The 25,974-nt window shown below is 41.4% G+C and overlaps 2 protein-coding genes and 1 long non-coding RNA gene across 3 annotated transcripts in view; all 3 read left to right on the top strand.

Annotated features, from left to right (window-relative positions):
- Positions 1–3,017: 3,017 nt before the first annotated feature.
- LOC309379515 lies at positions 3,018–3,675 on the top strand. Its single transcript, XR_014172524.1, has 2 exons — positions 3,018–3,346; positions 3,397–3,675. It is a non-coding gene; the product is annotated as an uncharacterized lncRNA (long non-coding RNA).
- A 304-nt stretch (positions 3,676–3,979) lies between these two features.
- YEATS4 (YEATS domain containing 4) lies at positions 3,980–10,523 on the top strand. The gene is made up of 7 exons (XM_081928115.1): positions 3,980–4,245; positions 6,746–6,865; positions 7,353–7,419; positions 7,507–7,601; positions 8,478–8,570; positions 8,647–8,734; positions 9,748–10,523. The coding sequence occupies exons 1-7, from the start codon at positions 4,195–4,197 to the stop codon at positions 9,915–9,917; spliced, it is 684 nt and encodes a 227-aa protein (XP_081784241.1). The 5' UTR covers positions 3,980–4,194; the 3' UTR covers positions 9,918–10,523.
- Positions 10,524–21,844: 11,321 nt separating this feature from the next.
- Positions 21,845–25,974, top strand: part of FRS2 (fibroblast growth factor receptor substrate 2) — a 36,880-nt gene continuing 32,750 nt past the window's right edge. The window contains exon 1 of the mRNA XM_081928062.1: positions 21,845–22,001. The gene's annotated coding sequence lies outside the window, so the exon portion shown is untranslated. The remainder of the gene's footprint in view (positions 22,002–25,974) is intronic.

The following is a 25,974-nucleotide window of genomic DNA, read 5'->3' on the forward strand; positions in this document are numbered from 1 at the left end:
TGGCGTTTTAAAAAATTAAAGTGTACACTATTTAATAAGATTGTGGTTGTGAAATATGAAGCGGTTCTTACTTGGAATGAAAAATGACACCTGTTGAACAAAGTAGCTTGAGAGAGAAAATGGAAACAGTAGCAGGTTATGGTACCTATTAGTGACAGGTTTTAGTCTTCATCGGTTTCTGCTGCTGTATAGAAACAGCCAACTTGACTGTTATTTAACTGCTGGAATGGGAAAGCCTCAGCTGTTGGTAATATATACTAAATCAACAAAGACCTAAGCAGCTTACCAAACACTAAGAACAAGTTGATTGTGTAGCCTTAATGGAGTTCACCGATTGGGTCTGTGTTGCTCCGGGACAGGAGGAAGGAAGTCAAATGACACCGAGTTGGTTCAAAGAAAGAGTTTATTCTGCTCTCCGGATAGCAGAAGGCACTTGCGTGATCAAGTCCACAGCAAGTCCAAAGAAATGACAGGTTTCATGCAGTTTATATATCCTGCAGGCACCCTCTCACTCCTCCCCTAGGAGCCCAACCACGTCTGCCTACGTACGCAGGTTGACATCACATATGTTCCTGCTCTGGTACTCTCAACCATAAAAGGATCTTCCTTCCTGTACTTCTGACCATAAAAGGATCTTCCTCTTCCTACTCTTATCTGGGACACAGGTCACCATCTCTGGGAACACGCTTTGGTGTTATTCCCAGACGTGGACGACTCACGTCTTTGTGGTCGGCACATAAGATAAGGCACACACGCATCATCCCTGCTGTTCTGGAACTTGGCACTCATTGCCGCCACGGACTGATAAGGGAGAGAACTTTGTTCTTGTTATGGATTTGCTCAATGGCTCAAGTTTATGCATTTTAGCTAAGGAAAAATGGGGATTTGGGTGCAGTTTAAAACTGCAAGATCAGTTTTTGGGTTTTGGGAAACCCATTCCTTCAATTGAAAATTTATCAAAATAAAAATAAGACATGCATTACATGTTCACCTTTCACTAGGTGAACAGAGTAGTAAATGTGTTCCATCACTCCTGTAGATTTAACGGCATTAAAAACAATAGAATGAGAGGAATATTACATAGGTCTAGATGGCATAACAAAATGACTTTATTTGTACACATGAAAGGGATAGAATTATATTAGTAAAACTACAAATAAGGGTTTTTTTTAGGTAGGCATATAGGCAACAAAGAGCAGATAACAATTTGGTGAAGAATTTCCTCCAAACTACCAGCAATGATAGTGCTAGGAAACAAAAACAGGTGGTTTTTTAAGGTGGTTTTTTTTGTTAACATCTTGAGCTATGTGTATCATAGCAAATGTGGGGGTAGGCAGTTCTTTCAGTCTCATTAGGTTTTAAGAGCATTGATATATCTAATAGGGAGAATTTAGATAACCAGGGCACTTAGAGAAAATGCATGAGATAAATCCTACTGCTACCATGTGCAGCTATTAAATGCTGTTAGTAGCTGAGCACTCACAGAATGAGTCGGAGTCTTCATCTCTGGGTAGCACCAGTTGAACTTTCTGAGGAAGCTGGGTATACACAATTGAGCACCACAATTAGGGAGTTGGGCTAGATGACCCTTGGGACCCCTTACAATTCAACAATTCTTGATTTACACCCGAAAGCAGCAGTATGTTTCTGCTCTGAAACCTGAATGCAGTACTTATTCCTGACTCCTGTGTATCTCACAGCAGCCAATTGGAAACTGAGGAAGCCCCGTTGGACGTTCAGCTTCCAAAAAGGGTTTGCAAACTGGAACCGTCCCGTCCGGGTTTGCGATGTTCATGAGTCAAGCTGTTTGACTTCCAAGATAGGACTGTAACCTAGAGGTTGCTAGAGTGTATATGACAGTAGTTAGGCTATCCCTGTCCAGATAGGGCCACCAGCAGAAGCTGATGAAAGGAGCTGAGCCTCAGTCAGCAGCAAATAATCCAGAAGTACCCTCAAGCTGTGTACCTGCTCCTTTAGGAGTGTAACCCCATAAAGAGCAGGCAACATCCCATCCATCCAGTCTAGGAGACCACCCACTGGCAGTGCTTCAGTCCTCTCTGGATTGAGCTTCATTTTGTTGGCTCTTGTCCAGTCCATTACTGAGGCAAGACAACTGTCCAGCACTTCCACTGCCAAGATTTAAATTGAAATACTTTGTCACTTGTACAACTTGTATACAGTGAGATTACACGAGCACCCCCACTCAGCTCTCTTAGTCTTAATTCCCCTCTTTTACTGACGCACACCCACCAAACCTGAAAATCAGTTGCCCTGTTGTTATCTTTTCGTTCAGCAGCTTAACAGCCCACAGACAGAAGCTGTTCTTTACCCTGTTGGTGCAACTAATCATGCTTCTATATCTTCTGCCTGAGGGCAGGAGATCAAGAAAGTGCTGGCCAGGGTGTGAATCATCCCTGAGAATTTTCCTCACTCTCCTGAGGCAATGTTCTTCCACTATTTCATCCAATGGATTCACAGGACAGCCCATAATATCTTGTGCTGTATTCACCACCCTCTGTAGGCACTTCCTATCAGATGTCAAACCAGCATACCACACCGTGATGCAGTATGAAAGGACACTTTCTATTGTTGACGGTAGAAGGAGGTCATCAGATGTTGATTGACATCATTCTTCCGCAGTACTCTGAGGAGATGCGAGTCTCTGTTGGGCTTTGTTAAGCACCTGGGTTGTATTTATTTTCCAAGTAAGGTCTTCACTGAGATAAACTCCTAGGAATTTAAAGGAAGAGACTCTCTCCACACAGCCCTCCCTGATGTACAGCGGGGCTAATTCTCCTCTTTTCCTCCGAAAGTCCAACACCATCTCCTTTGTCTTGCTGATATTAAGGTGCAAGTTGTTCCCTAGGCACCATGTAGATATTTTTCGGACCTCCCCTCTATACGCTGATTCATCTCCACCTGTTATTAAACCCATTACAATGGTGTCATCTGCAAACTTAATAATTGCAGTAGACGGGTCAGATGATACACAATCGTATACAGGTAGGGACTTAGCACACATCCCTGTGGTGTGCCTGTGCTGATTTTTAAGGAATTAGATGTTACACATCCAATCCTCACTGTTTGTGTCTGATCTATCAGAAAGTCTTTAATCCAGTAATTTAATTTAGTAGTAAGTCAAGCTATTTAGCTACCAATTCAACCAAGTATCAGTTGAGCATGCCTCCTAAGGAAAGGGCACGGTATTAATAAGGTAAACAAACCATATAAGGGAGGATAAACCTTGCACCAGTATGCAATCTCATGGTTTAGGAAATCGTCTTCACTTGGCATAGCGCTACATCCTGCAGCCGCCGGAAAGCTGCAGAGGCCTAAGACGCTAGTTGTGTTTCTACTGTACATCCTTCCTCCAGGACGTTCAGGACAATATAAAAGGTTCTCCCGTTCTTCCTATTTTATCAGATGCTTCTGAAGGAAATTAGGCTGAGAGTCGTCGAGGCCCAACATCACTCAAAACTGATGAATTATTAGCACTTGAACCTCTTCTACCCACCCACCCACCCCACGTCTGATACGCAATTAACTCGGCGCAAGCACCGTTATATAGAGCTTTATTGCTGAATGAGCATGCTAAGGACAGGACATCTCTGGCTCCCCAGCACAGCGATGCGGGCAGCCCAGGCTCGTCCCAATTTTTTTTTTGTTTTTTTTAAAGGCAGCCCCCCAAAAAGTTGCCGCATTGTTTTGTGGGAGTCAGAAAAGAAAACAGTTTTGCACATCCATTGGGGTGAAGTGCGCTTTGAAGCAAGCCGCCCCAATAAACAAAAGGCTTAGCAATTCATAAACATTTTTTAATTTGCATTTTTGTTCCACACACCCAGAAAAACCCAGAAACGTTTGCTGCTGTTTCAGAAAGCAGCGATTTAGTCCCGCCCGCCTTTCACCTCCGGGTCACGAGGCCCAGGCAGGAAGGCGCCGCCGCCGCCACACGGCCCCCCCCCCAGCTCCTCTCCTCACCCGGAAGTTGTTGTTGAGCGCTGAGCGGCCGCCGAGGGGAGGTGAATGGGCGCCTCCGAGAGCGGCTCGAGGGCGTCGCGAGCCGTTGCTCCCCGCGTTCTTCTCTCCGCCGCCAGAGGCGAACTGGCGGGTGGCGGAGGCCAGACCTTACTAGCTCGGCCTCGCTGCTCGACAGCGGCGTGAGGAAGCCTTACTCCTCCCCCCCCCCGGTGCAATATGTTCAAGAGAATGGCTGAGTTCGGGCCTGACTCCGGGGGCAGAGTGAAGGTAGGAGCCGGGAGCGGGGAGGAGGCTGAGGCGGGGCCAGCTCGGCGCGCTCGGATTCGAAACCGTTGCGCCTCCCTAACGGTTACTTTTGAGTGACAGGGAGGTTCCGAAACCCTGTGGGTGCGTCGGAGTGCGGAGCTGAGAGTCGTTGGTGGGCGGAGCGCTCGCTTTGCGTTGAGAAGATCCCGAGTTCGATTCGGTTGTTGTTTAGTCGTGTCCGACTCTTCGTGACCCCATGGACCAGAGCATGCCAGGCACTCCTGTCTTCCACTGCCTCCCGCAGTTTAGTCAAACTCATGATGGTATCCAACCATCTCATCCTCTGTCGTTCCCTTCTTCTTATGCCCTCCATCTTTCCCAACATCAGGGTCTTTGAGGTGGCCAAAGTATTGGAGCCTCAGCTTCAGGATCTGTCCTTCCAGTGAGCACTCAGGGCTGATTTCCTTCAGAATGGAGAGGTTTGATCTTCTTGCAGTCCATGGGACTCTCAAGAGTCTCCTCCAGCACCATAGTTCAAAAGCATCAATTCTTTGGCGATCAGCCTTCTTTATGGTCCAGCTCTCAATTCCATACATCACTACTGGGAAAACCATAGCTTTAACTATACGGACCTTTGTTGGGTTCGATTTGGTGCCGCCAGTTAAAAAGATTCCAGGTGTTACGGAGATTCTCTTTGTGTCCATCGCAATAGACAAGAGAAGGCTGCAGAGGACAAGTGGTCCAAGGCAGCGCCGCTTTTCTGTGCTTCTGGGCTTGCCTCCTCTTGTTGCATATTCCCATCCATCCCACTTGCCTGTTACTCTCCACTAGCGTCGTTCAAATAACATTATAAGTGGCTGCTTTTGGAGATGGATTCTGGATTTCTTTGCCTTGGTCTGTGTGTATGTACCCCATTAAATAATGGCTTCTAAGGGGAAAATTTATAACGTACCTTACCTTAAAGACCATTGCAAACAATCGTTAGTAGGCTTGGAATATCATTTGTAGTTTAAGGTTAAATTCTGGAAGAGGTAAAGGACTTGAATTACGGTACCGTAAAAGATGTGGGAGGAAAAGATTAATGATAGGACCCACAAAGGGGAGGATGAAAGTCCAGGAGATTCCTTGGAATTTTTTATTATTATTTATATTTTATATATTTTTGTAAAATTTAATTTGAAACACACACATATATGAGAGAGAGAGTGGCTTTTAGACACTGCAGGTAAGGAGTCCTCAAAACCGTTTCAAACCTTTCTTTCTTTCTTTCTTTCTTTCTTTCTTTCTTTCTTTCTTTCTTTCTTTCTTTCTTTCCCTTCCTCCCTCCCTCCCTCCCTTCCAGAGACCTAGAATCTTAATATTTATAGATATGCAGGTTTCATCATTGAGGACCAATTGATCAAACTAGTTGCATTTTTAGGCACCTCATGCACATACTGCATTGTTTGTAAGGGGCTTTTAAATTTTTTGAATATTGGTACTCTGCCTACTATCCAACGTTCTTGAGGCGGCTTACAGCATATTCTTAAAATATACTAAAATAGACACTGATGTGATGGTTACAAAAGTGTGTATCTAAAGTTCTTATTTCTCTTAATGCTTAGTTCTCTTAATGTTCCAATAGGTACCACTGCAGCTCCTGGCCTAGAATGGATTACGGAAGCAAACAGTTGTTGGTCCCTCACAGGCCAGGGCTTCCTGGCTAGTTTCTTCAGCTGCCTCACAAATTCAGTCTCCAGCGAGTCATAGAATTGTAGATTTGGAAGGGACCCCGACGGTCATCTAGCCGAACCCCCTGCAATGCAGGAATTGCTGTAAATATGTTAGAAACCTCCTTCCCTGTACTCACATGGTCCAGTTGCCCCTCTTCTGTGGAATCTCTGAGCAATCAAAAATAATCCTGCCCCAACATAGCTGCCTAAATAACTAGACGTGAATTTCTTCATCTTTCTTTTGTGTGTCTCATTAATTGGGTGCAGTTATTTAGTCATTCAGAAGGCTGTAAATCAGTTAATTGGCTAAGTGTTTGTAGGATTGGACCACACACATTATGTTTTGAGTCTTCATCCATAACACGATTGTTTGTTGGCTTACGTCTATCTTTTCTTTCATCATGATGCTCAAGGCAGTTTCCGTGTGTGTGTTCATGTTCCCAGTCAGACTTGTTGAAGGGAGCCAAAGCCAGATCTCCTTAGCAAAAACATAGTGTATATTTTAGGGGAGGGGAGTAATTTTTGCCCCACCACCCAATTGGTTCCTCAACATTATAGTGAATTTTGGAAATTGTATCTATGAAGCAAGTTTTGAAAGTTACTCTAGTTAGAAATTTAAGAGAAAGAAATAGATTTAAACTTAGGCACATTGAATTTGTTGGAACAAAAACCAGTGACATTATTACTGTCATTCTCGGAGTATATATTTTGGTAGATAATGCAGGAAAGATTAGTTTATATAGAAAGTAAGTTTTTATGTTAAGCAGATTTCTGAAAAACATTGTCATGCCTCTTTTCCTCACTTGAAGGGTGTTACTATTGTGAAACCTATTGTTTATGGAAATGTTGCACGCTATTTTGGGAAGAAACGAGAAGAAGATGGACATACACATCAGTGGACAGTTTATGTTAAGCCTTACAGAAATGAGGTAAACAGAATCATTCTTGGATAACTGTATATAACATATGTGTACACCTGTGTGAATTCTAATTGTTTTCTGTCCAATCCTGATCTCTTGAACACTGCTCATGTTTTAGATATCAAACTAGGATACCTATGTATGCAGCTTTCAATATAAGGAACTCTACAGTAAAATTTTAAAAAATGTGAATACATAGGAACAAATATAAGGAATACCTTTGGAAAGCTTTCAGTCTAAAGAAATAGGGTATTTGACTGCTGTCTGAATTGTGTGTGGAATGTGCTTAACTTTTCAGTAAATAGACTCATGGCGTGTTTCAGAAAGCATCTTGGGGGAAATCAGATTAGAGGTCACACAAATGTTACAAGAATCAGCAGCTTATATACTGCTAATACTCATAAGTATTTCTGTGGTAAGCGGGATAGAAGAGCACAATGAAACACTGTAAAGTATATTATTGAATGTGTAAGTAATGGTTGGCTATTTGTTCCAGGATATGTCTGCATATGTAAAGAAAATCCAGTTTAAGTTACATGAAAGTTATGGTAATCCATTAAGAGGTATGACTTAAAAAATTTAGTTGATACAACATATGAAATAGTTTTCAAAGAAGAAATGGCTTATGTTACTTTTTTTCTCTCTCTTAGTTGTAACTAAGCCACCTTACGAAATCACTGAAACAGGCTGGGGTGAATTTGAAATCATCATCAAGATATTTTTTATTGATCCTAATGAAAGACCTGTGAGTATTCATATTAGCATGAATAGCAAAGATCTATTTTTAATACCTGGTTATTCTGAAGAAGCCAAATTCTGTTTCAGTTTGACTAGGGATTAGCAGTCCATTGGGAAAGATTCCTTTGTTTTTTAAAAGTTGTTTATAGTGTATGCAGTTTGACCTATGATGAGAGAAATGAGACCTATGGAAATTCTGTATTTTAAGCCACTGTTAAAGGGAAAAGAGCCCAGTGTGTAAAAATTAGTGGCACCCCTAATTTGTGTGCTAAGCAGTATCTGTATACTTAATTATACACTTAATTGGTTTGTAAAGAACCCTAGTTTTCTAAATACTGTTGTTTTATCTATCCAGTGGCTTATACCAGGCCAGTTTAAGAGCATTAAATGTGGGGGAAATACTTTCAAAGTACTGTTGGTTTTTTTAAAAATGAGTTGAATTATTTAGATAATAATAATAATTTATTATTTATACCCCGCCCATCTGGCTGGGCTTCCCCAGCCACCCTGGGCGGCTTCCAAAAGAATATTAAAATACTATGATACATCAAACATTAAAAGCTTCCCTAAACAGGGCTGCCTTCAGATGTCTTCTAAAAGTCTGGTAGTTGTTCTCTTTGACATCTGGTGGGAGGGCATTCCACAGGGAGGCGCCACTACCGAGAAGGCCCTCTACCTGGTTCCCTGTAACTTGGCTTCTCGCAGTGAGGGAACCGCCAGAAGGCCCTCGGTGCTGGACCTCAGTGTCCGGGTAGAAGCAGTATGGTAAATTCTTACCCTGAATGAATGCTCCTTTTGTGCTGGCCACTATGACCATGGAATGTAGACAGTTAAAACACTCAATAACAGCTGTACAGGTTATTATTATTTTTGTCTTGCACAGGTAACTCTGTATCACTTGCTGAAGCTGTTTCAGTCTGACACTAATGCAATCCTGGGGAAGAAAACTGTAGTTTCTGAATTTTATGATGAGATGGTAAGAAAATAAACGTATTGTGGGGAAATTATCCATTGTAGCTGATGTATTAAATTTATTAATATTTTTTCATTAGATATTTCAGGATCCTACTGCTATGATGCAACAGCTGCTGACTACATCTCGTCAGTTAACTCTCGGTGCTTATAAGCATGAAACAGAGTGTAAGTGCTAATAGGTGTGAATTTTCTATGAACTTTACTTGAAATCGTGTTTTTGTGAACTGTCTGCTATATCTTTTACATGAAGTATATTTTGAAAGAAATGTTTATTATGATGGATAGTATACAGTGACCAGTTCCCTTAGAAAAAGAAATCTGATTCTTACTGTTGCTATCAGTCCAGATATAGAGCAGTAAATGTGAATGGCTTAGCTCTGTATACTAGAAATTTTGAAATGCAATAAAGTAAGCCCTCAAAGCAGAATTACAGCACTTAAAAAGCACATGGTTTTTCTACCCACAAAGAGTCCTGTTAACAGTATACAAATTCTAGATTCTTTAAATATGAATTATATACAACAGCTGACCTGAATAGTTTTGTAGGAATTCAGAGTGTTGGAAAGGACCTCAAAAGTAATCTAGTCCAACCCCTTGCTACACAAGAATGCCACTCTGCAGCATCACTGATAGGTGACCCAGCCATTGCTTAAAAACCTCTAACAAAGGAGACTGCCCTATTTTCAAAGGCAGTCCGCTCTATTGGCAAACAGTTCATACTGTCAGGAAGTCTCTCTCTCTCTCTCTGCTTTCAAAAAACTTTATTCCAAAACTGAAAAAGAATTACAAACATCAAATTCAAAATCCATATTTGTTTTGTAACGTAAGTCTATTACATAGTTGACTAGATTAAAATATACCTAATTGCTATAGACTTCCCTTTGCTATATATAAATGCAACACAATTAGAAATATTTTTAATATATTTATAATACTGTCAGGAAGTCTCATTGATTCAGGTCCTACTCTCTGGAGCAAATTTTGTCTTGGAAATCAAGCTGGTCAGACACATGCAAAGAAGTTCACACTTGAATGCCCATCTACCCTGTTTTAATCTATTATATTCTAAACAATATACAATGGATCAAACGGAATTCATTATGCTTTCTAATTATTCAGCTGTGCTTTGGAATTCTCCTAACTTAGCAAAATGCTGCATATGTCTTTCTTGCTCTCAGTTGCCAATGTAGAAGTAAAAACCAGGGAGAAGCTGGAAGCTGCCAAGAAGAAAACCAGTTTTGAGATTGCTGAACTTAAAGAAAGATTAAAAGCAAGCCGTGAAACGATCAACTGCTTGAAAAATGAAATCAGAAAACTTGAGGATGATGATCAGTCTAAAGACATATAATAAATAGCTACATATTAAAGGACTAAAAGTGAAACCTGTTGATATCATGCAACCAATAATGTATCTTCTAAGATTTTGTAAGGGCAAAATAAGTTCCAGGGTTTTTTTTGGGGGGGGAGGAAAGGGGAAAATTTAGTGTGTTATATTTCACTACTTGAATGTTTAATAATAAAATGTTATTTTCATAGTTTAAATTACAATTGTCTTTCCATCTTTCTTTAAATAGCGTGATGTAAAATTTAAGTTTTATTTATCAAGTTACCTTTATGGTACACTATACCCCATTCAAGTGTGTTCATATTGTAGTTTACTGAGCTTTATAGGAAAATATTTCACAATATTGGTGTTTAATGAGAGTAACATTTGATTGCTTGATACACTCCATTGACCTGAATATAAGAGGAAAATCATAACTCTATTGATATATAGTCTGCCTCTGCTTCCAGATTAGTCAGAATTATCTGATAAAACTACTGTTGGACAAAGAATAATTATTGGTGGGTTTTACATTGACAAACTATAAATCAGATTATTATTGATGGGGTATTGGAGGCAATAACAATGTTTGTTGCTTTGAGTTTCCTGAATAAAAGTACTGTATGGGAAGCATCTTGTATACTTTTCGTTTAGTACTTGAAAATATAATAGGATATGGACAGAAAGTTATTTTATCATAAATTATCTGTAAGATTTATCATGCCACCTGACAGTATTCAATTTGAACATAATTCCATTTAATCTTTCTGGTGCAATTCTCATACCTATTACTAAATATCTTTCTTCCACTAACTTTGATGAAAATTAGCAAATTCCTAATTTTCTGTGTAGTGTAAATAAAAACCCAAAAACACCCCTATGCATGGGATAGATCAGAGATAGAGATAGATCAGTGCATAGGTTAGGGTTCATGAGTGTAACATCAGTGGACACACATCTGCCTGCAGAGGCCATCCCTGCCACCAACAAGGTCCCTTCCTCCTGCTGAAACGAGGATAGAAAGAAGCATATTTTATCCAGTATAATAGGTTGTGGTATATCTGGGGTTTGCCCAAAATGAATTCTCTCATTTTCAAATGTGTCCACAGGCCCAAAATGTTTGGTGTCTCTAGGCATAGGTGGACAAAAGGCATATTTTGAATAGAGCACTTGAGCTGTGTTCTGGGGGTTGCCTGAACATGAAATGTTTCAATGTGGGGTTTTTTTAATTCACATGTGTATGAATGCAAGTAGACCCCTCTGTGTTGAAAGAGGCACAAAAAAAGCCTGCTGCAGACCTTTGCTCAAACATGGGATCCTCAGGGGCTGATGGGCACTGCGGGTAAGTCTTGCCTGCATGTGCCTGCTCCATCCCCACATTTTAAAGTGTTCAAGTGTCTTCCTGGCTATAGTGTCTGCTGACTGCTGGGATTCTTGCGAAGATCGCTGGACTAGGTGGACCTTGGATCGATCCATCAAAACAATTAAGAGTTTGTGCTTGTGTTTGCAGTTTTTAAAGTCAAACTTCCCTTTCTGCTTTGCATTCTTTCCCAATTCAGACCACAGCATAACATAAAGTATCTAAAATGAGGAATAAGAGAATTGAGTTGGGTTGTAGTGTCCATAGCATGTTAACTTCCCTGATGCTGTCGTCTACTATGAATGAAAGTTGGCAAGAGTACTTTAAGCTCTTTCTTGTAAAACTTATGCCCACAAACTGTGTGGCCACCTAAGAGATTCATAATAATAAAGAATGTATTACCTGAGAGAGTAGGTGGGCCAGAAAAAGTTTATGATGACGAAAGCTCCATCTAACTTAAGCCAAATGCTATGGAGTCAGCCATTGCCCCCGGTTCATTAGTCCATTTTACCCAAGGGAAAACTTTTTTTAAAAATGCGCTGTACTATAATCGGGGCTGGCCACCCCCATGCTGAAGCTATGCAGGTTCTGAGTGCTTAGTACCTGGATGGAAGATTATTGGGAACCACATGTATACCTCCTTGGATTCCTTAACATAAAAGGGTGTGTGTGTAAGGTACAAAACATCCTTAAATATATTGGTATGTATTGGGGGTTTCTAGAACTGAATATCTGTTCATACCATCTAATAATAATAATTTAAAAAAAATATTTATACCCTGCCCTCCCCAGCCAAGACTGGGCTCAGGGCAGCTAACACCAGGTAAAAACAATTGATTAAAATACAACTTAAAAACAAGATTAAGTACAAATTAAAATGCAGCCTCATTTCAGTAGAAACTCAAATCAAAAACTTTTTTGGAGATAAAAACATCAAATCTTCACTGGCAACTGTCCAGACTGGTCCTACGTGGGCCAGAAAAAAAGCCAGGGAAGTCCTTTAATCTCTCTTTAATACTATTTAGTTTGGTGTCACTGTATTTACTGGGTTTTCTTAGGGAATGTAGGTTTTTTTTGAGGGGGGGTGTTTTTCATACCTACTATTTTCTAATTGGAAAAGATAAATGGCTTTGTGCCAAAAGGCAAACTTTCAAGAGGGAGAACAGTACTTAAGAAAATCAGTTGCATGTGATCCTATTTAGTGCAGTAGGAGTTTTGAGCCAATCTGGATGATGCCAAATTAGAAGAGTTGAGAAATGAGAAGAAATTCATTCATACATAGTGCAGATTTGTGATATTTGCCATCAGCTGGGCTCAAAGCTGATGGCTATGCCCCACCCACCACTACTGAATCAGTTTTTAACCACATTGTTCTACTCTAATAATTTGTGTTTATGCATCAAACGCCTTCATTAGTTTTGATCAGCTGTTCCAACATTGTGCAGTAGGTGGCAGCTGTGTACAAAATCACTGCTGTTCTGTTTTTAATGGGAACCTTTGGTAAAGGGGCAAAAGTTCTCTCAAGGCCCATAATAAAATGGCTTCTACAATTCAGATGCTTTAGTACCTTAAAAATTTATTAAAGTGATGATATGCTGAATTTTAGCCTCTGTTTAACGCTGATAAAAGAAAATAAAGAGCTCAAGCAACAAAACTGGGCATTCCAGAGTTCGGTTGTTAAAAAAAAGTTGGCAGAGTTTAAATATTATTGAATGCTCAATACGATTTAATCCTGAGGTTTATGACACAGGGTCAACTATCAGTTCTGGGGCAAATTTGCCTCCAAATTTGGCAAAAGTGCCAAAAATTATATTTAAAATAGATATTGTGTTGGGGTGGGTGAAACCCATTGCCCTAATGGGGGGGTTGCCTTTTCCCCAATCAGACTGAGCACTGAATGAGTGGAAAGGGAACAATAATCACCTTTCAGCTGATCAGCATAAGTCAGCAGAGGCGATGCTGTGTTCCTGCCTTGAGTGCTTGTGTCCTGCCTTCATGCCTGAGATTGTGGGATAGTGACATCCACTTTTGGCCACACCCATGCAAAGCAGATAATTGACCAATTATCTGGACACAGGAACAACCCACCCACAGTGTCTCTTGCCAGGATTCAAACTCAGTTTGTTGGCCTTCATCCAACTCACCACTGAGTCTAGGCACCATCTTTCTCATTTGGATGTTACGGAGAAACAGAACTGGGTTTTGATGTAAGTAAAAAATAATAATAATGCTCCTTTTTCCCTTATAGGATACGCAGGAGCCCATATAGAGTCCTTTTGTAGGTTCTCTATCAGTAGGAGAAAATAACAGAGACCAACCAGAGAATATTGAGAAGCAAAGCAGCTAGTAAGCCTGATCTTTATTAACTGTTACAACAGGGTGTTCCCCCACATGCAGCAGAGAGGAGGAGGACCCAGGAAAAAGGTGTGCCAGCCCTTATGTAGAATTTTCAAATTGCCCACCCTCAAACTCTAGACCACCCCCCAGAAACATCATACATACATCACAGAAGGTGTAGGCCAAGACCACCCTCCACAAACATCATACCTACATCACAGAAAAGGTGGTCTACAACAGAAATTTGAATGTTGTTGTTTTTCCTGTCTGCCAGGTTACCTGGTAATGCCTTAACTGATTGCCTTTTCTGGTAGTCTGGCCATTCCTTTGAGATGGTAATTACTTAATTCCTGAGACAATGGGAATATTTTTTCATTTCCTCCTTCCCTGCAGAGAAACATTAGGTCAATTTGGGAGTTAAAATGGTTTCAGGACTGTCTTCCTGTGCTGCTTCAGACATGTGGTTTATATATGTTTTTGCTTGGTACATTTATGAACATTTATTATATATATAAGACCTTAAAATTATTATAACAGTTTCATCAGTGTACTAATGGCACCTCACCCCAAATCTCCTAATGAATGCTCCCAACGGCTTTATATAGATGTTAAACAGCACTGGGGACAAGATGGTACCCTGTGGCACAACTGCCAGGGGACCAAAAAGCAATGAATGCTATTCTCTGAAATTGACCCTGGAGATAGAATCAAAGCGCATGGGAAAACAAAAAATATTCCTGTATGCAACATTGGCGGTGAGAATCCTAGTTGCCAAAAATTGGAAAAACGAGTCAACAAAAAAAAGAATGGCAAGAAAAATTAATTGATTACCTTGAGTTGGCTAGAATGACAGTTGCAATTAGGGATCAGTCTAAACAAAAAATTCAAAAGGAATGGGGGAAATAGAGAGATTATCTTTAAAAGCAGTGCCCTCAAATTAATACCTGGACTTGTTTTGATTAACTTTTGCAAAACAAATTAAGGTATAAAAGTCTAAAATAAAAAGAAAAGTAGGAGAAAATGAAATGAGAAGGAAACAGTTTATTAAATATTAAAGTAGACCTGCGCTGAGGGTGAAGGAAGTCAATTAGAAGAAAACAAGAAGTGAAATATGGTTATATGTTTATTATTTGTTTAGCATTTGTATCTATATTCGTATTTGCATTTTCTTTTTAGTGTTGTGTGTGTTTGTGTTGCAACAATAAAATTTATATATATAAAAAAGAGAGAGGATTCAATGCACTGTTCATTTCATTTTCCTACAATGGAAAATAAGCGACATTGCAACAGTTGCAACAGGGTGTTCCCCCACATGCAACATTTAAAGATGGAGAAGCAAGGGTCAAACTTAAAAAAAATTAAAAATTCTTCATTTAAATCACATGGAGGTTTGCCAGGAAATTAGTTAATTTAGCATTACCAAAACAAAAAGAAGAAAAAAATGTTAATACTTACGTGAATAAATTATTTTAATAGGATCTTAATTTCAATTTTAACACAGAGGCAGAGATAGTTGAGAGTTCTGAGATGTGAATTTATGCCTGGATTGGGAATAGCCTTGGGTGGAGGGAGAACTGCGGGGTCTGGTGTCCAGGAATTTTATGCAGAATTATCAGGGTGGTGGTTGAAACAAAATAAAATTAAAAAAAATTCCTTCCAGTAGCACCTTAGAGACCAACTACTGGTAAGTGTTCTTTTAAAAAATCTTTATTGTTATTTTCCAGCAATTCAGGACCTACAGTTTTGCTGCTTGGTTTTAGGACTCCGGTTGCTTTCAATATTTGTATGTTTATAGCTAAATAAAACAAGAATCAGTTTATACCGTAAGTCTCTAGTCAAGTGCACTATTCTGTAAAGGAAACAAACGTAGCATTGCTACCAGACTTTTCACAGGGAAGTAGGGAATGCTCAACACTGGAGAAAAGTGTAGGATTTTTGTTTCCCTGGAGAGAAACTGTGAGCTGGTGAGCGAGCCAAGATGAAGCCAATCATGTGATTTTGAAAACCAAGTATCTCAATAGTAAGTTCAGCAAAAAATGGATGCTTCCCAGCAGCAGTTTAATAAGGACCTTAAAAGCAAACCTAAAAGAATATGATAAAGCACTGTGAAGGAAAATCTGGGGGCTGCACACAAGGAGGTGAGAGCTTTGATCTGCTGACAGAACTTCACTACCAGATTTCACAGAGAGGAAAACGTTTGTAGATCTTAACTCTGTAAGGAGGTTATTATAGATTCATTGATAAATATCTCCCAGTTGTATTTTCTGTTCGGTAATATATTGTAATATAAGCTCTTATCATCCTTTGTAAGTGTAAAAATAGTTGCGGAGAAATATATATTGGCCAAAGAGACATCATGCACCATTGTATACACTGTGTCATCTGAATGGTACATGCAGGGATAAAAGTACAGCATTCTCTCTCATGATAGGAAATATTGCTGCTTCAGCATATACCCATTATATAGAATAGTCTCTGTTGGTTTGGTTCCACAGGATTCCTAGATGGCAATCATAAACAAATTTACCATGGAGTAACTACATTTAATCCCGTGGAATTTAGAAGTACAGTGGTACCTCGGGTTAAGTACTTAATTCGTTCTGGAGGTCTGTTCTTAACCTGAAACTGTTCTTAACCTGAAGCACCACTTTAGCTAATGGGGTCTCCTGCTGCCGCCGTGCCGCTGGAACACGATTTCTGTTCTCATCCTGAAGCAAAGTTTTTAACCTGAGGTAATATTTCTGGGTTAGCGGAGTCTGTAACCTGAAGCGTATGTAACCTGAAGCGTATGTAACCCAAGGTACCACTGTAACCATACTTAAGATCACATTGCTGGCTAGTTAGCAACTTTCAGATGAGAGGAACATTGTTTAAAAATATGTGGAAATTCTTTCCCAAGGAACCAATTAACCATTATGCTCAGTAAGTGATAGTGTAGTACTTTGCCAGGGACGGGGACAGGGATGGGACAGCAGCAGAGTAATAATCATCTATAAGTATTTAATTGCATTTATCAGAGCTCTGAATGTGGTACCTTTTTATCATATGGCATAAAAGGAATGGCTCTCTTCCCACCTGCCTGAAAGTATTCTAAAGAACATAATAATAATAATAATAATAATAATAATAATAATATTCATACTCCACCCATCTGGCTGGGTTTCGCCAGCCACAATGCTTGTAATAGGAGAAAAATGGTAAATTTCATGCCAGATATGGAAGGTTGCCTGCTTTCACAGTCAGTTATTTGAGTGTATTTTTGCCGTCAGAGAAAAGTGTAATGTGTGGGGTCCAGAAAAGATGCGGAGGGTGCTTATACTACTTTAAATGCAGCCCTGTTTTTATGCGCAGGAGTGCATCTCTCAGATACACGCCACAAGGGATTGTGGGAAATCATCTGGTGAGGAATGAGGCACTCCTGCAAACTAAAGGAGAACATGGGAAAGAATAAGGAACAATTTATTTAGCAGATATATTCCACAGTGTAAAAACAAGTTATGCTGCTTGACTGCTCTTTAGACTACAGGGCTGGCTACTTTCTAAAACAATATAGGTCACAGGTGAAAATATGTAGTCTATGCAGTCTAATCTCCATCACAAAAGCACCACACAATAGCTGTTCTTTCTTTTAAGAGTGCAGGGAGTGGAATAATAGGGGCATGACAGGTCAAGATTGAGATGCCTTGGGAGAAAGAGAAGCAGATGCAGGCCCCAACCATACAGACAATGATATGTGAGCAATTTAAGGCTGCAATGCAAAGCATACTTAAAAGTACGGACCAGAACATGGCTACAATCAGGATGCAGAACAAAAGACCTAAGAAGGCTACCCTCTTGCAGGATATTTGGTTGTGGCTTTATTTATTTTTAACAAAACTACTAGAAAATGAACTCTTAAGCAAGATAGAAATAAATGATATACAGATTTTTATTTGTTAACAACAGCTAATCCTTGGTTATCCAGCACTGTGCAATGAAATAGAATAATGGTCCCAGTTGTACTAAAAAATATTAAGAATCTTGCGGGTAGACTAGATACATCCCTATCAACAAATTCTGAAGTTAATTGTTTCCTAAATATGTAATTTTGGTAAATAATAAATTCACATGTCTATTTAATTTTAATAATTCTGGCATAACAAAAATTGTGCTAATATAAAAACTCTGAGCAACGTTTATCTGATATGTTGCTTTGTTACGCGTGCGTTCCTGGACTCACATGTACACAGCCAGCGCTCATGTATGTTTGTATACACACTGCTGAGAGGTTTTAGGATCTTTTGCTGGAGTTAGGATGTGTGCTTGTTATGGATGGGTGCTAACCCTTACCCTTATGCCCACAAGAAGCTCACCCACAAAGAAATAAAGAAAGCTTGGCTTATTATAGAAAATAGGCGTGACAGAAAATGCTGCTTTAGACAGCAAAGTTACAGTCTAAGCAGGTAGCAAATTACGATACATACACACCTTAATTAAAGAGTAAAAGATTCCCTAACTATTCTAAAGGCCTTCAGGAGCATGGGCATGACACTTTTGCCATAATAAAGCCACACTAGTAGAAGGAGGGGTGAGTATACCTGCCCTTAGAGCGAAGCCTAAGTATGCTGAGTCCTGGGGAGCACTGAGTAAGGGCTGCCCTGTTGGAGCTATAAGAGCCAACTAGCCTTTGAATCCAGGCTTTTAAATACCTTTTTGCCAAGGCATGCCAGTGGAAAGGGGAGAGGGTTGTGAAATAAGTGGTTGGACAGTGTTATAGAAGCGACCAACATGAATTTGATGAAACTCTGGGAGACAGTGGAAGATGCTCTAGTCCATGGGGTCACAAAGAGTCGGACATGACTAATTGACTAAACAACAACAACAACAATTTCCATAAGTCCTTTCAGAATAGTGACAAATGGTTAAAACTGGCCATCCTGTCTGCTTAACAAAAAGGGTGAAAAACTTTGATAGGGAGCAATTATTTGAACCTAGGCATCTCTGTCTGCGACCTGCCTCCAAATCACCTTCATTGAGGAGTTTGAGTATCCTGCACTTGACAACTAAATTTGCATGTGTTGATCCTTAAGTCAGATGTGTGTGAACTCAGGATATTCCTGAATGCCTTTCAGCAGGTGGATAGAGGCTTGTTTGATGGTATCATGGAGGATATAGTGTCATATTATAGTTATCTCAATCTTATGCCTATGCCATGATCTGCAAAGATAAACTGTATTCTAAGTTCAGATTCACTCGGAGCTTGTAACTCAAATCTGATCATATTACTAATGCTATTTCCCAGTAGTTTTTATTCATACACTTTATGAAATAGAGTAAGGAAAAACAATGTGGCAGTTGAAAGCATATAGCTACCAAGACAACATTTAATGAACAAAAGCGTCTAATAGCACAAATTAGCTTTCACATGCCAATTGGTTTGACTTTTCTCGGAAGATTCAGGTTATATAAGCACCAGAGATCTAGCAATATGACAAAATTCAGAGAGTGCCAGAGAATTCCATAACCAGATTGTGGGACATTTCTTCATCTCCAATATTGCTTTGCTGGAATCTTTGAAGGCATAGGACAGATAACATAATACAAAATAATAATTACAGGCACAAACCAGCAGCCATATCCAATGCATGTTTACAAAATGGCAAGTCCCACTGAATTCAGGAGACTTTCTTCCATGAATGTGTGCATAAAGTAACAGCTGTAGGAGTCCTGTGTGCACTTGCTTGGGACTAGGCCCCATTAAATTCAGTAGGGCATACTTTGGAATCAACACACAAAGGATCAACTTACACATCTTATAAATATAACTGGGCCAGTTAATAGTGGTGTGCTGGGTCTGGGGGTAGTCCGAGCCACGGGGTCCAGGTCCGGTCCTGAATCCAAAGGTTCCACGAGGAGTCAGTCCAACAGGGCCAAGGCAGGACACAAAGCAGGAAACCAGGCAAGGTCAGACACAGGCTCCCAGGCAGGTTCTGGCAAACAGCAATGTTGTTCCCGCGAGTACTCAGGTCTCTCCTTCTCTCAGACCTTAGTCTCTGCAGCTCAGGAGATGTTGGTGGGTTACAAGACCCAGAGGTCACTTCAGCCTCTCCTGACCCAACAGGTAGTGGAGCAGCTATAAGTGATTGCCCAGCTGAAGGCAACGAGGTAATGAGGTAATCCCTGAATCTGGAGCCAGGGCAGGCTCAGGTCCCTGACTCGGCCCAGCTGGTCCTTGTTGCAGGGGAACCTGTGCAGACTGAGGCTCTTCAGAATCAGGCCCCAGACTTGGTTCAGACACTGCCTGAGGCAAAGAATCCGGTGTGGACTGAGATTCCTCTGGTTCTGAGCCCGAGCCCGAGTCCCAGGCCATCACAAGTGGTAAAACTGGAAATAAATCTGGATAGTAATTCAGATGAAATTCAGTATTTGGATAGTAATTCAGATGAAATTCAGTATTAGTTTGAATAATAATAATCCATTTTGGTGAAATTCAGTATTAACTGTGATTAGTTTTGCTCACTGTGCACATTGTGCCAGTATGACTATTTTCAAAATTATGTCATTTTGTTTTATTTAAAATAGTTATATCCTGCCTTTCTATCAATGAACCTCCAGGAGATTTACCATACGTGACTTTAAATCAGTCTGTCAATAAGCATCAAATATAAAACACAGAGTAACAGATCAACCACAACGGATAAAAATTAAGCCCCAAACTATTATTTGAAAGTCATGGAAAATGAGCAGGGAGCCTCTTTGGGGTGAGCATAGACACTACTATTTCTTCAGAGGAGTACAGTGGTGCCCTGCAAGACGAATGCCTCGCAAAACGAAAAACGCACAAAACGAAAGGGTTTTTCGGTTTTTGCGTCGCTTCGCAAGACGAATTTCCCTATGGGCTTGCTTCGCAAGACGAAAATGTCTTGCGAGTTTGTTCGCTTTTTCCCTAAAGCCGCTTGAAGAGGCGCAGTTGCGACGGACCGTGCTTCGCAAGACGAAAAACATCACAAGACGAAAAGACTCACGGAACGAATTAATTTCGTCTTGCGAGGCACCACTGTAGGTAGAATCAGCAGGGCCTCCGTTGCTTGACATAGTGCCTGAACAGGTTCATATGGAAGCAGTAAAGCAGGAACGTAGGAGAGCAATGTCACAGCAGCAGTGATAACCATCTGCTGACATGGTATTTACCAATGTTGTATACTTGGGGGGCTGGGGGATTGCTCAGGCTTGGCACATGATCCCTTAGGCTAGGCTCAGGCAGTGACTGACCCAAGGTCACCTAGCAAACTTGATGGCTCATCAGAGATGGGAATGCAGGACTTCCTAGCCAAAGTCCAGCCTGCTTACTGCTCTACCAGTCATTGGCAATTCACTACTATATGACTGCCAGTTGATTCTAATAAAATGGCTGTGGCTGAAATTATCTCTTGAGTTTCCAGTGGTTTTTGTTTATTATTCTTGTTGTAGTAAAATCTAAGGTAAAAATGCAGCCTCCAATTTCTTCCTAAGCACTGACCCCCATGCCCTTGGAGAGAAGGGATTCTGCAAAGATCAACCACAGAAACCAGTACACTTGTATGTAAACTGTTTTATCAACAGTGCAACCCTATGCATGGCAGCTCAAAAGAAGAAGAAAAAAGAAGAAGAAATCAATGGTGGTAGTAAGTCTTACAGCAAAACCAACTGAGAGCCGTGTGGAACGTAAGAAGACCAACGCATTTATTATGCCATAAACTTACGTGGACTCAAAACCACGATATAACAAAACTCGCTAGCTAGGCTCTTTTAAGGAGCCGCGCAGGACTCTTGACTGAATTCCCTCAGCAAAGGGAGAATTGCATAGGAATGCAGCCCGAGCGTATTTATTCAGGAGGCGATTTCGTTGACATGCAAATCAGGGGATAACCGTCGCGCTCACAGTGACCCCCCCCCCGCCCTGAAAAAAACGCTCCCCCCTTTCCTGGTGCTGTGATTTCCAGGAGCTTGCAAAACGCCTTCCACCCCCCCCCCATCCCTAAAGCAGGCGTTGCATAGCAACGGCGAAAGGTGGCGCCCTCGAAGGCGAGGCCTAGGCGGTCTGTGGGTGGCGGTTGCTACTGCCGCCGCCAACCTCCTCTCTTCTTCCCCCTTCCCTCTCCCGCTGGGCAGGGCGAGGAGCCCCACACCGAGGGAGACCGGCGCTCTCCCCCCGCCCCTCCTCCGCGCCCCCGCTCGCGCTCTTTCTCCCTTCAGCCCTTCTGTTCCTTTGCTCCGGAAGGAGTTGCCCGCTTGGCCTAGGAAGTTGTCCTGGGCAGAGTCCGGCCCAGAGCGAGGCCTGTGGCTGCCGCTCTCGGGAAACGGCAGCTCTCGGGGTTGGAGACTAGGCAGCGAAGGACTCCTCCGGGCTGCTCCCTTCGGCCACCCGGAGGTGCCTTGGCCTCATGACGAAGGTAAGCGCCGAAATCTGCCTTGGCGGTGGCGGCAGTTCCTCCCCCCCCCCCCATTGCCCCGGGCCGGGCGCCTCCATTGCGGGGAGCTCCCTCCGCTTTCTCCGCTCGCTTCCTCGGCCTGGCTTGGCGGGCTGAGGGGGCCGCTTTCTTTTTTAGGTGGCGGGGTGGGAAGGCGGGCTGTGCGTGTGTCTCTTTCCACCCCCCACCCCCAAAAAAACCCGCCCATTCCCCCTCAGTGGGTAGGAGGAGAAGCCGAGGGAGAGAAGCGGGAAGGCGGCGGCAGCTCTTGCAGACACCGGGACAAGGCTCGGGAGAGGGGGCAGAGGGGTGGGAAGGGCGGCGGGTGCCTGAGGGAGGGTGTGTGTGTGTGAGTGTGTGAGAAAGTGCTTGGTGTGCAGAACGTGAAGCGCTTCTGGTGGGGTGAGTAAGTGGCGGCGGCGGCGGACTGGTGTAAACAGTCTGCCGCCCTGACTGCGGTTTAAGGCTGGGCACCTCCCGGGGCTCGGATGGTCCTGTAATCACACGGGGTGATTTGCCTTGGAGGCTGCGACCGTCGAGGTGTGCTGACGCCAAGCGTTTCTTTCCCAGGTGTAGGTCTCGGGGGTCAGCTAGCTTCTTTCTCCTGGTTTTTTGGTTAAGAGGCACTTTGTTCCTGGATCCTATCTAGCTGGAGTGGAGAATAACCTCCATAGACCATTCACTCCTTCCCGTTTGTCCGTGGTTAAAGTTGCTTATGTGTGTTTTGGCTGTAGAAAGGCAGTGAGTGCATGTATATTGTTTTCACCTGGAAGAAAATCTTCACCTGCCTTTTCATGGCAAAACTTACGCAGAAGTAGAACTGTATTCTTCCAGAATATTGTCACTTGCATAAAATATAGCAATGCCTTCACATTTTAGCTACTGTAGTTACCATCTAGAGATTTTTTTTTGGGGGGGTGTCCCCTGCGCCCCGTTGTGCATGAAAAACTTATGGGACAAAATGAATACCAATTGAATCTGAATTTTGTTTTGAGAATATAGGCCTTTTTTCATCTCAGCTAATGTATAGTGTTAGGAGAAGAACATGGATTGAGGGAAGAAGATTTAAGTGCCCATACAAAGACTTTATTCTGAAAACCAAAAGGAGATGAGGACAAAAAATGATCCCTGGTGTTGGCAGTATTTTGTTCTGCGCCAGCAAATAGAAAGTATTATGATAAAAAATGTTTCCCATAGAAGTTTTTATAAAAACTGATACAGGGAAGCATACTGAAGTGCTTTTTTTTTTTTGGCACCACACACATGAACATGTTTGGGGACACACTGAGATACATTTGGGGTATAATTTATTTATTTATTTTTGCTTGGAAGAATGCAATAGCAATTCAGTAGAGCCATGCAATACTGAACATTGGAATGACGGGTACAAGTTCAACTCTTTCTTATATTTGAAATATAAATTTAATCTTTAATCACATCAGTATTAGTTGAGTCCCCTTTGGGGATGTGATTGGTGTGTCCCATGCCTGGGATGACAGCTTGCCTTCTGTCATGGACAGGGAGAATCTTGGGGAAGACAGGTGGAAGCTACTTATCTGCAAGCAGGGAGAAGATCCTGGTAGTGGGTGATGATCATTGGGAACATAGATCAGGTATCCCCAACCTGCAACCCTCCAGATGTTTTGGCCTACAACTCCCATGATCCCTAGCTAACAGGACCAGTGGTCAGGGATGATGGAAATTGTAGTCCAAAACATCTGGAGGGCCGAAAGTTGGGGATGCCTGACATAGATGCTGGTTTTGTGGTGGATGTGCAGACAACAGGGTGACTTGCCTGTCTCGAATGAAGGTTGCAGATGATGTCTGTTGCCTAGATAGTCTGGTAGATAGGATTGGGGGGGGTGTCAGTTGTCATGGTGCATGTTGGCACCAGTGACATGGAGAAATGTGGTTGAGAGTTCCTGGAAATAAAATTTAGATTGCTAGGTAGGGTTTGAAAGCCAGGACTTTCGAAGTAGATTCTTGTGAAATGCTGCTGATTCCATGTGCAGGGCCAACTAGACAGGCACAAAGATTGGCAAGTATTGTGTGATGTCTCCCACCTGTGCTTGGTCACATATGCAGAGTCTGTCATATGAAACCTTATTGTAGCGGCCATCTGAGCACCATAAAGGCATTTCTTAAGGCAGTAGGCACAAGTTCAAATGCAATCAAATAGCATGCTCTTAAACACTAAATAGCAGGATACCATCTATGGAGGTGGTTCAATCTTTTAATGAGAAATGATTCAAAGCTGTGCTAAAGGAAGATAAGGAAGTTGTGGAGAAGTTGAATGAATTTTATTTGCATCTTGTCTTCACAGCATAAGATAGTTTGGCAGGTCCCTGTAACAGAAAGGGAGTCTGAGGAACAATGGCAAATAGCAGTGCAATGAGACAAAGTTCTTATTGACAAAAATAAAAACTTACAAATCACTGCGTCTGGATGGCATCTACTTGTAAGTTCTTAAATAACTCTAACGTTCTCAACCTTGGGATTGTAGTGGATGACTGGATGCAGATGTATGTGGACTTAATGTGCAGTAGCTGTAGAAAGTGCAAATTCTATGCTAGGGTTCATTAGGAAGGGCACTGAAAATTGATAACATAATGCCATTATACATATCTTTGGTGTGGTCACACTTTGCATACTGTGTACAGATCTGATTGCCTCACCTCAAAAAGCTATGACAGAACTGGGAAAGGTTCAGAAGAGGGCAGCCAAAATGATCCAGGGGATCGAGCAACTCCCATATGAGGATAGGTTACAATATTTCAGGAATTTTAGTTTAGAAAAAAGATGAGTCAGAGGGGACATGATAGACATTTAATTGCAGGGGGTTAGACAAAATACCCTCAAAGGCTCTTCCAACGCTACAACTCTCTGATTCTATGAAAATCATGCATTGTGTGGAGAAAAGTAGACAGAGAAAATATTAGAACTCATGGAGATCCAATGAAGATTCAGGTTGGTAGATTCAGGACAGACAAAAGAAAGTACTTCTTCACACAGTGCTTAGTCAAACTATGGAATTTGCTTCCACAAAAGGATACTGATGGCCACCAACTTGGATGGCTTTGAAAGAGGATTAGATTAATACATGGAGGATAAGGCTATCAGTGGCTATTAGCCATGATGGCTATGTTCTGCCGCCACTGTTATAGGCAAGGTGCCTCAGAATGCCAGTTCCTGGGAATTGCTAGTGAAAAAAGTGCTGTTGAGCTCAGGTTCTGCTTGCAGGTGTCCCATGGGCAATTGGTTGGCCAGTCTGAGGACAGGATGCTGGGCTAGGGCCTCTGGTCTGATCCTGTAGGACTCTTGTGTTCTTATGTACAGGGGGTACAGAAAGCACCCATGTTCCTTAACTGTTGAACTCTTATTTCTAAAGTAAATTGATCTTATTTTTAATTAACTGCATGTGTTACTTAAATACGCACTTTTTCTAAAGTTGATTAAAAAAAATTAAGGCTGGTTACAATTGTTTAAAGTAAGTCTTTCAGATGACTTCTGTTTCGAGAATGACAGCGTTATTTTTTTTTTAAAAAGGCAAGGCCAGGGGTGTGGCATAATCCAAGTGATAATCACTAAAATCTTGGAATGCTGAATGAACATCTGGCAGTGTACAACTTGTACAACCAGGTCAATGCAAGTTTATGCTGATACACATTACACACCTGTAGAAAGGTTATTTTCATATGTAATATGATTAACTAATCAAAGAGGTAAGATCTTGTAAATTGTTTGTGTTGAAGGCTAATCCAATGTTAATGTAGTCTTCAGTTTCCTAAATTGGACTCAATTAGCTTTTTAAATATGTATTATTATTATTATTATTGTTATTATTATTTGTTTTTAGTTGTTGTAAAGGTATAAATATACTCATGTGTATTTGGAATTACATGTTTACATTAATAAAAATTAATGAATGATAGCATGGGAGGAAATAACATTATGG

The sequence above is a fragment of the Podarcis melisellensis genome (genome assembly GCF_964234715.1).
Source record: "Podarcis melisellensis genome assembly, chromosome: 10".
Lineage (NCBI taxonomy): Eukaryota > Metazoa > Chordata > Lepidosauria > Squamata > Lacertidae > Podarcis > Podarcis melisellensis.

Excerpts from the sequence above, each read along its gene's own strand:
- YEATS4 (XM_081928115.1), top strand. The coding sequence starts at position 4,195 with ATGTTCAAGAGAATGGCTGAGTTCGGGCCTGACTCCGGGGGCAGAGTG. Across the intron at positions 7,602-8,477 it reads TTGATCCTAATGAAAGACCT|GTAACTCTGTATCACTTGCT; the intron begins GTGAGTATTCAT and ends TGTCTTGCACAG. Across the intron at positions 8,571-8,646 it reads CTGAATTTTATGATGAGATG|ATATTTCAGGATCCTACTGC; the intron begins GTAAGAAAATAA and ends TTTTTTCATTAG.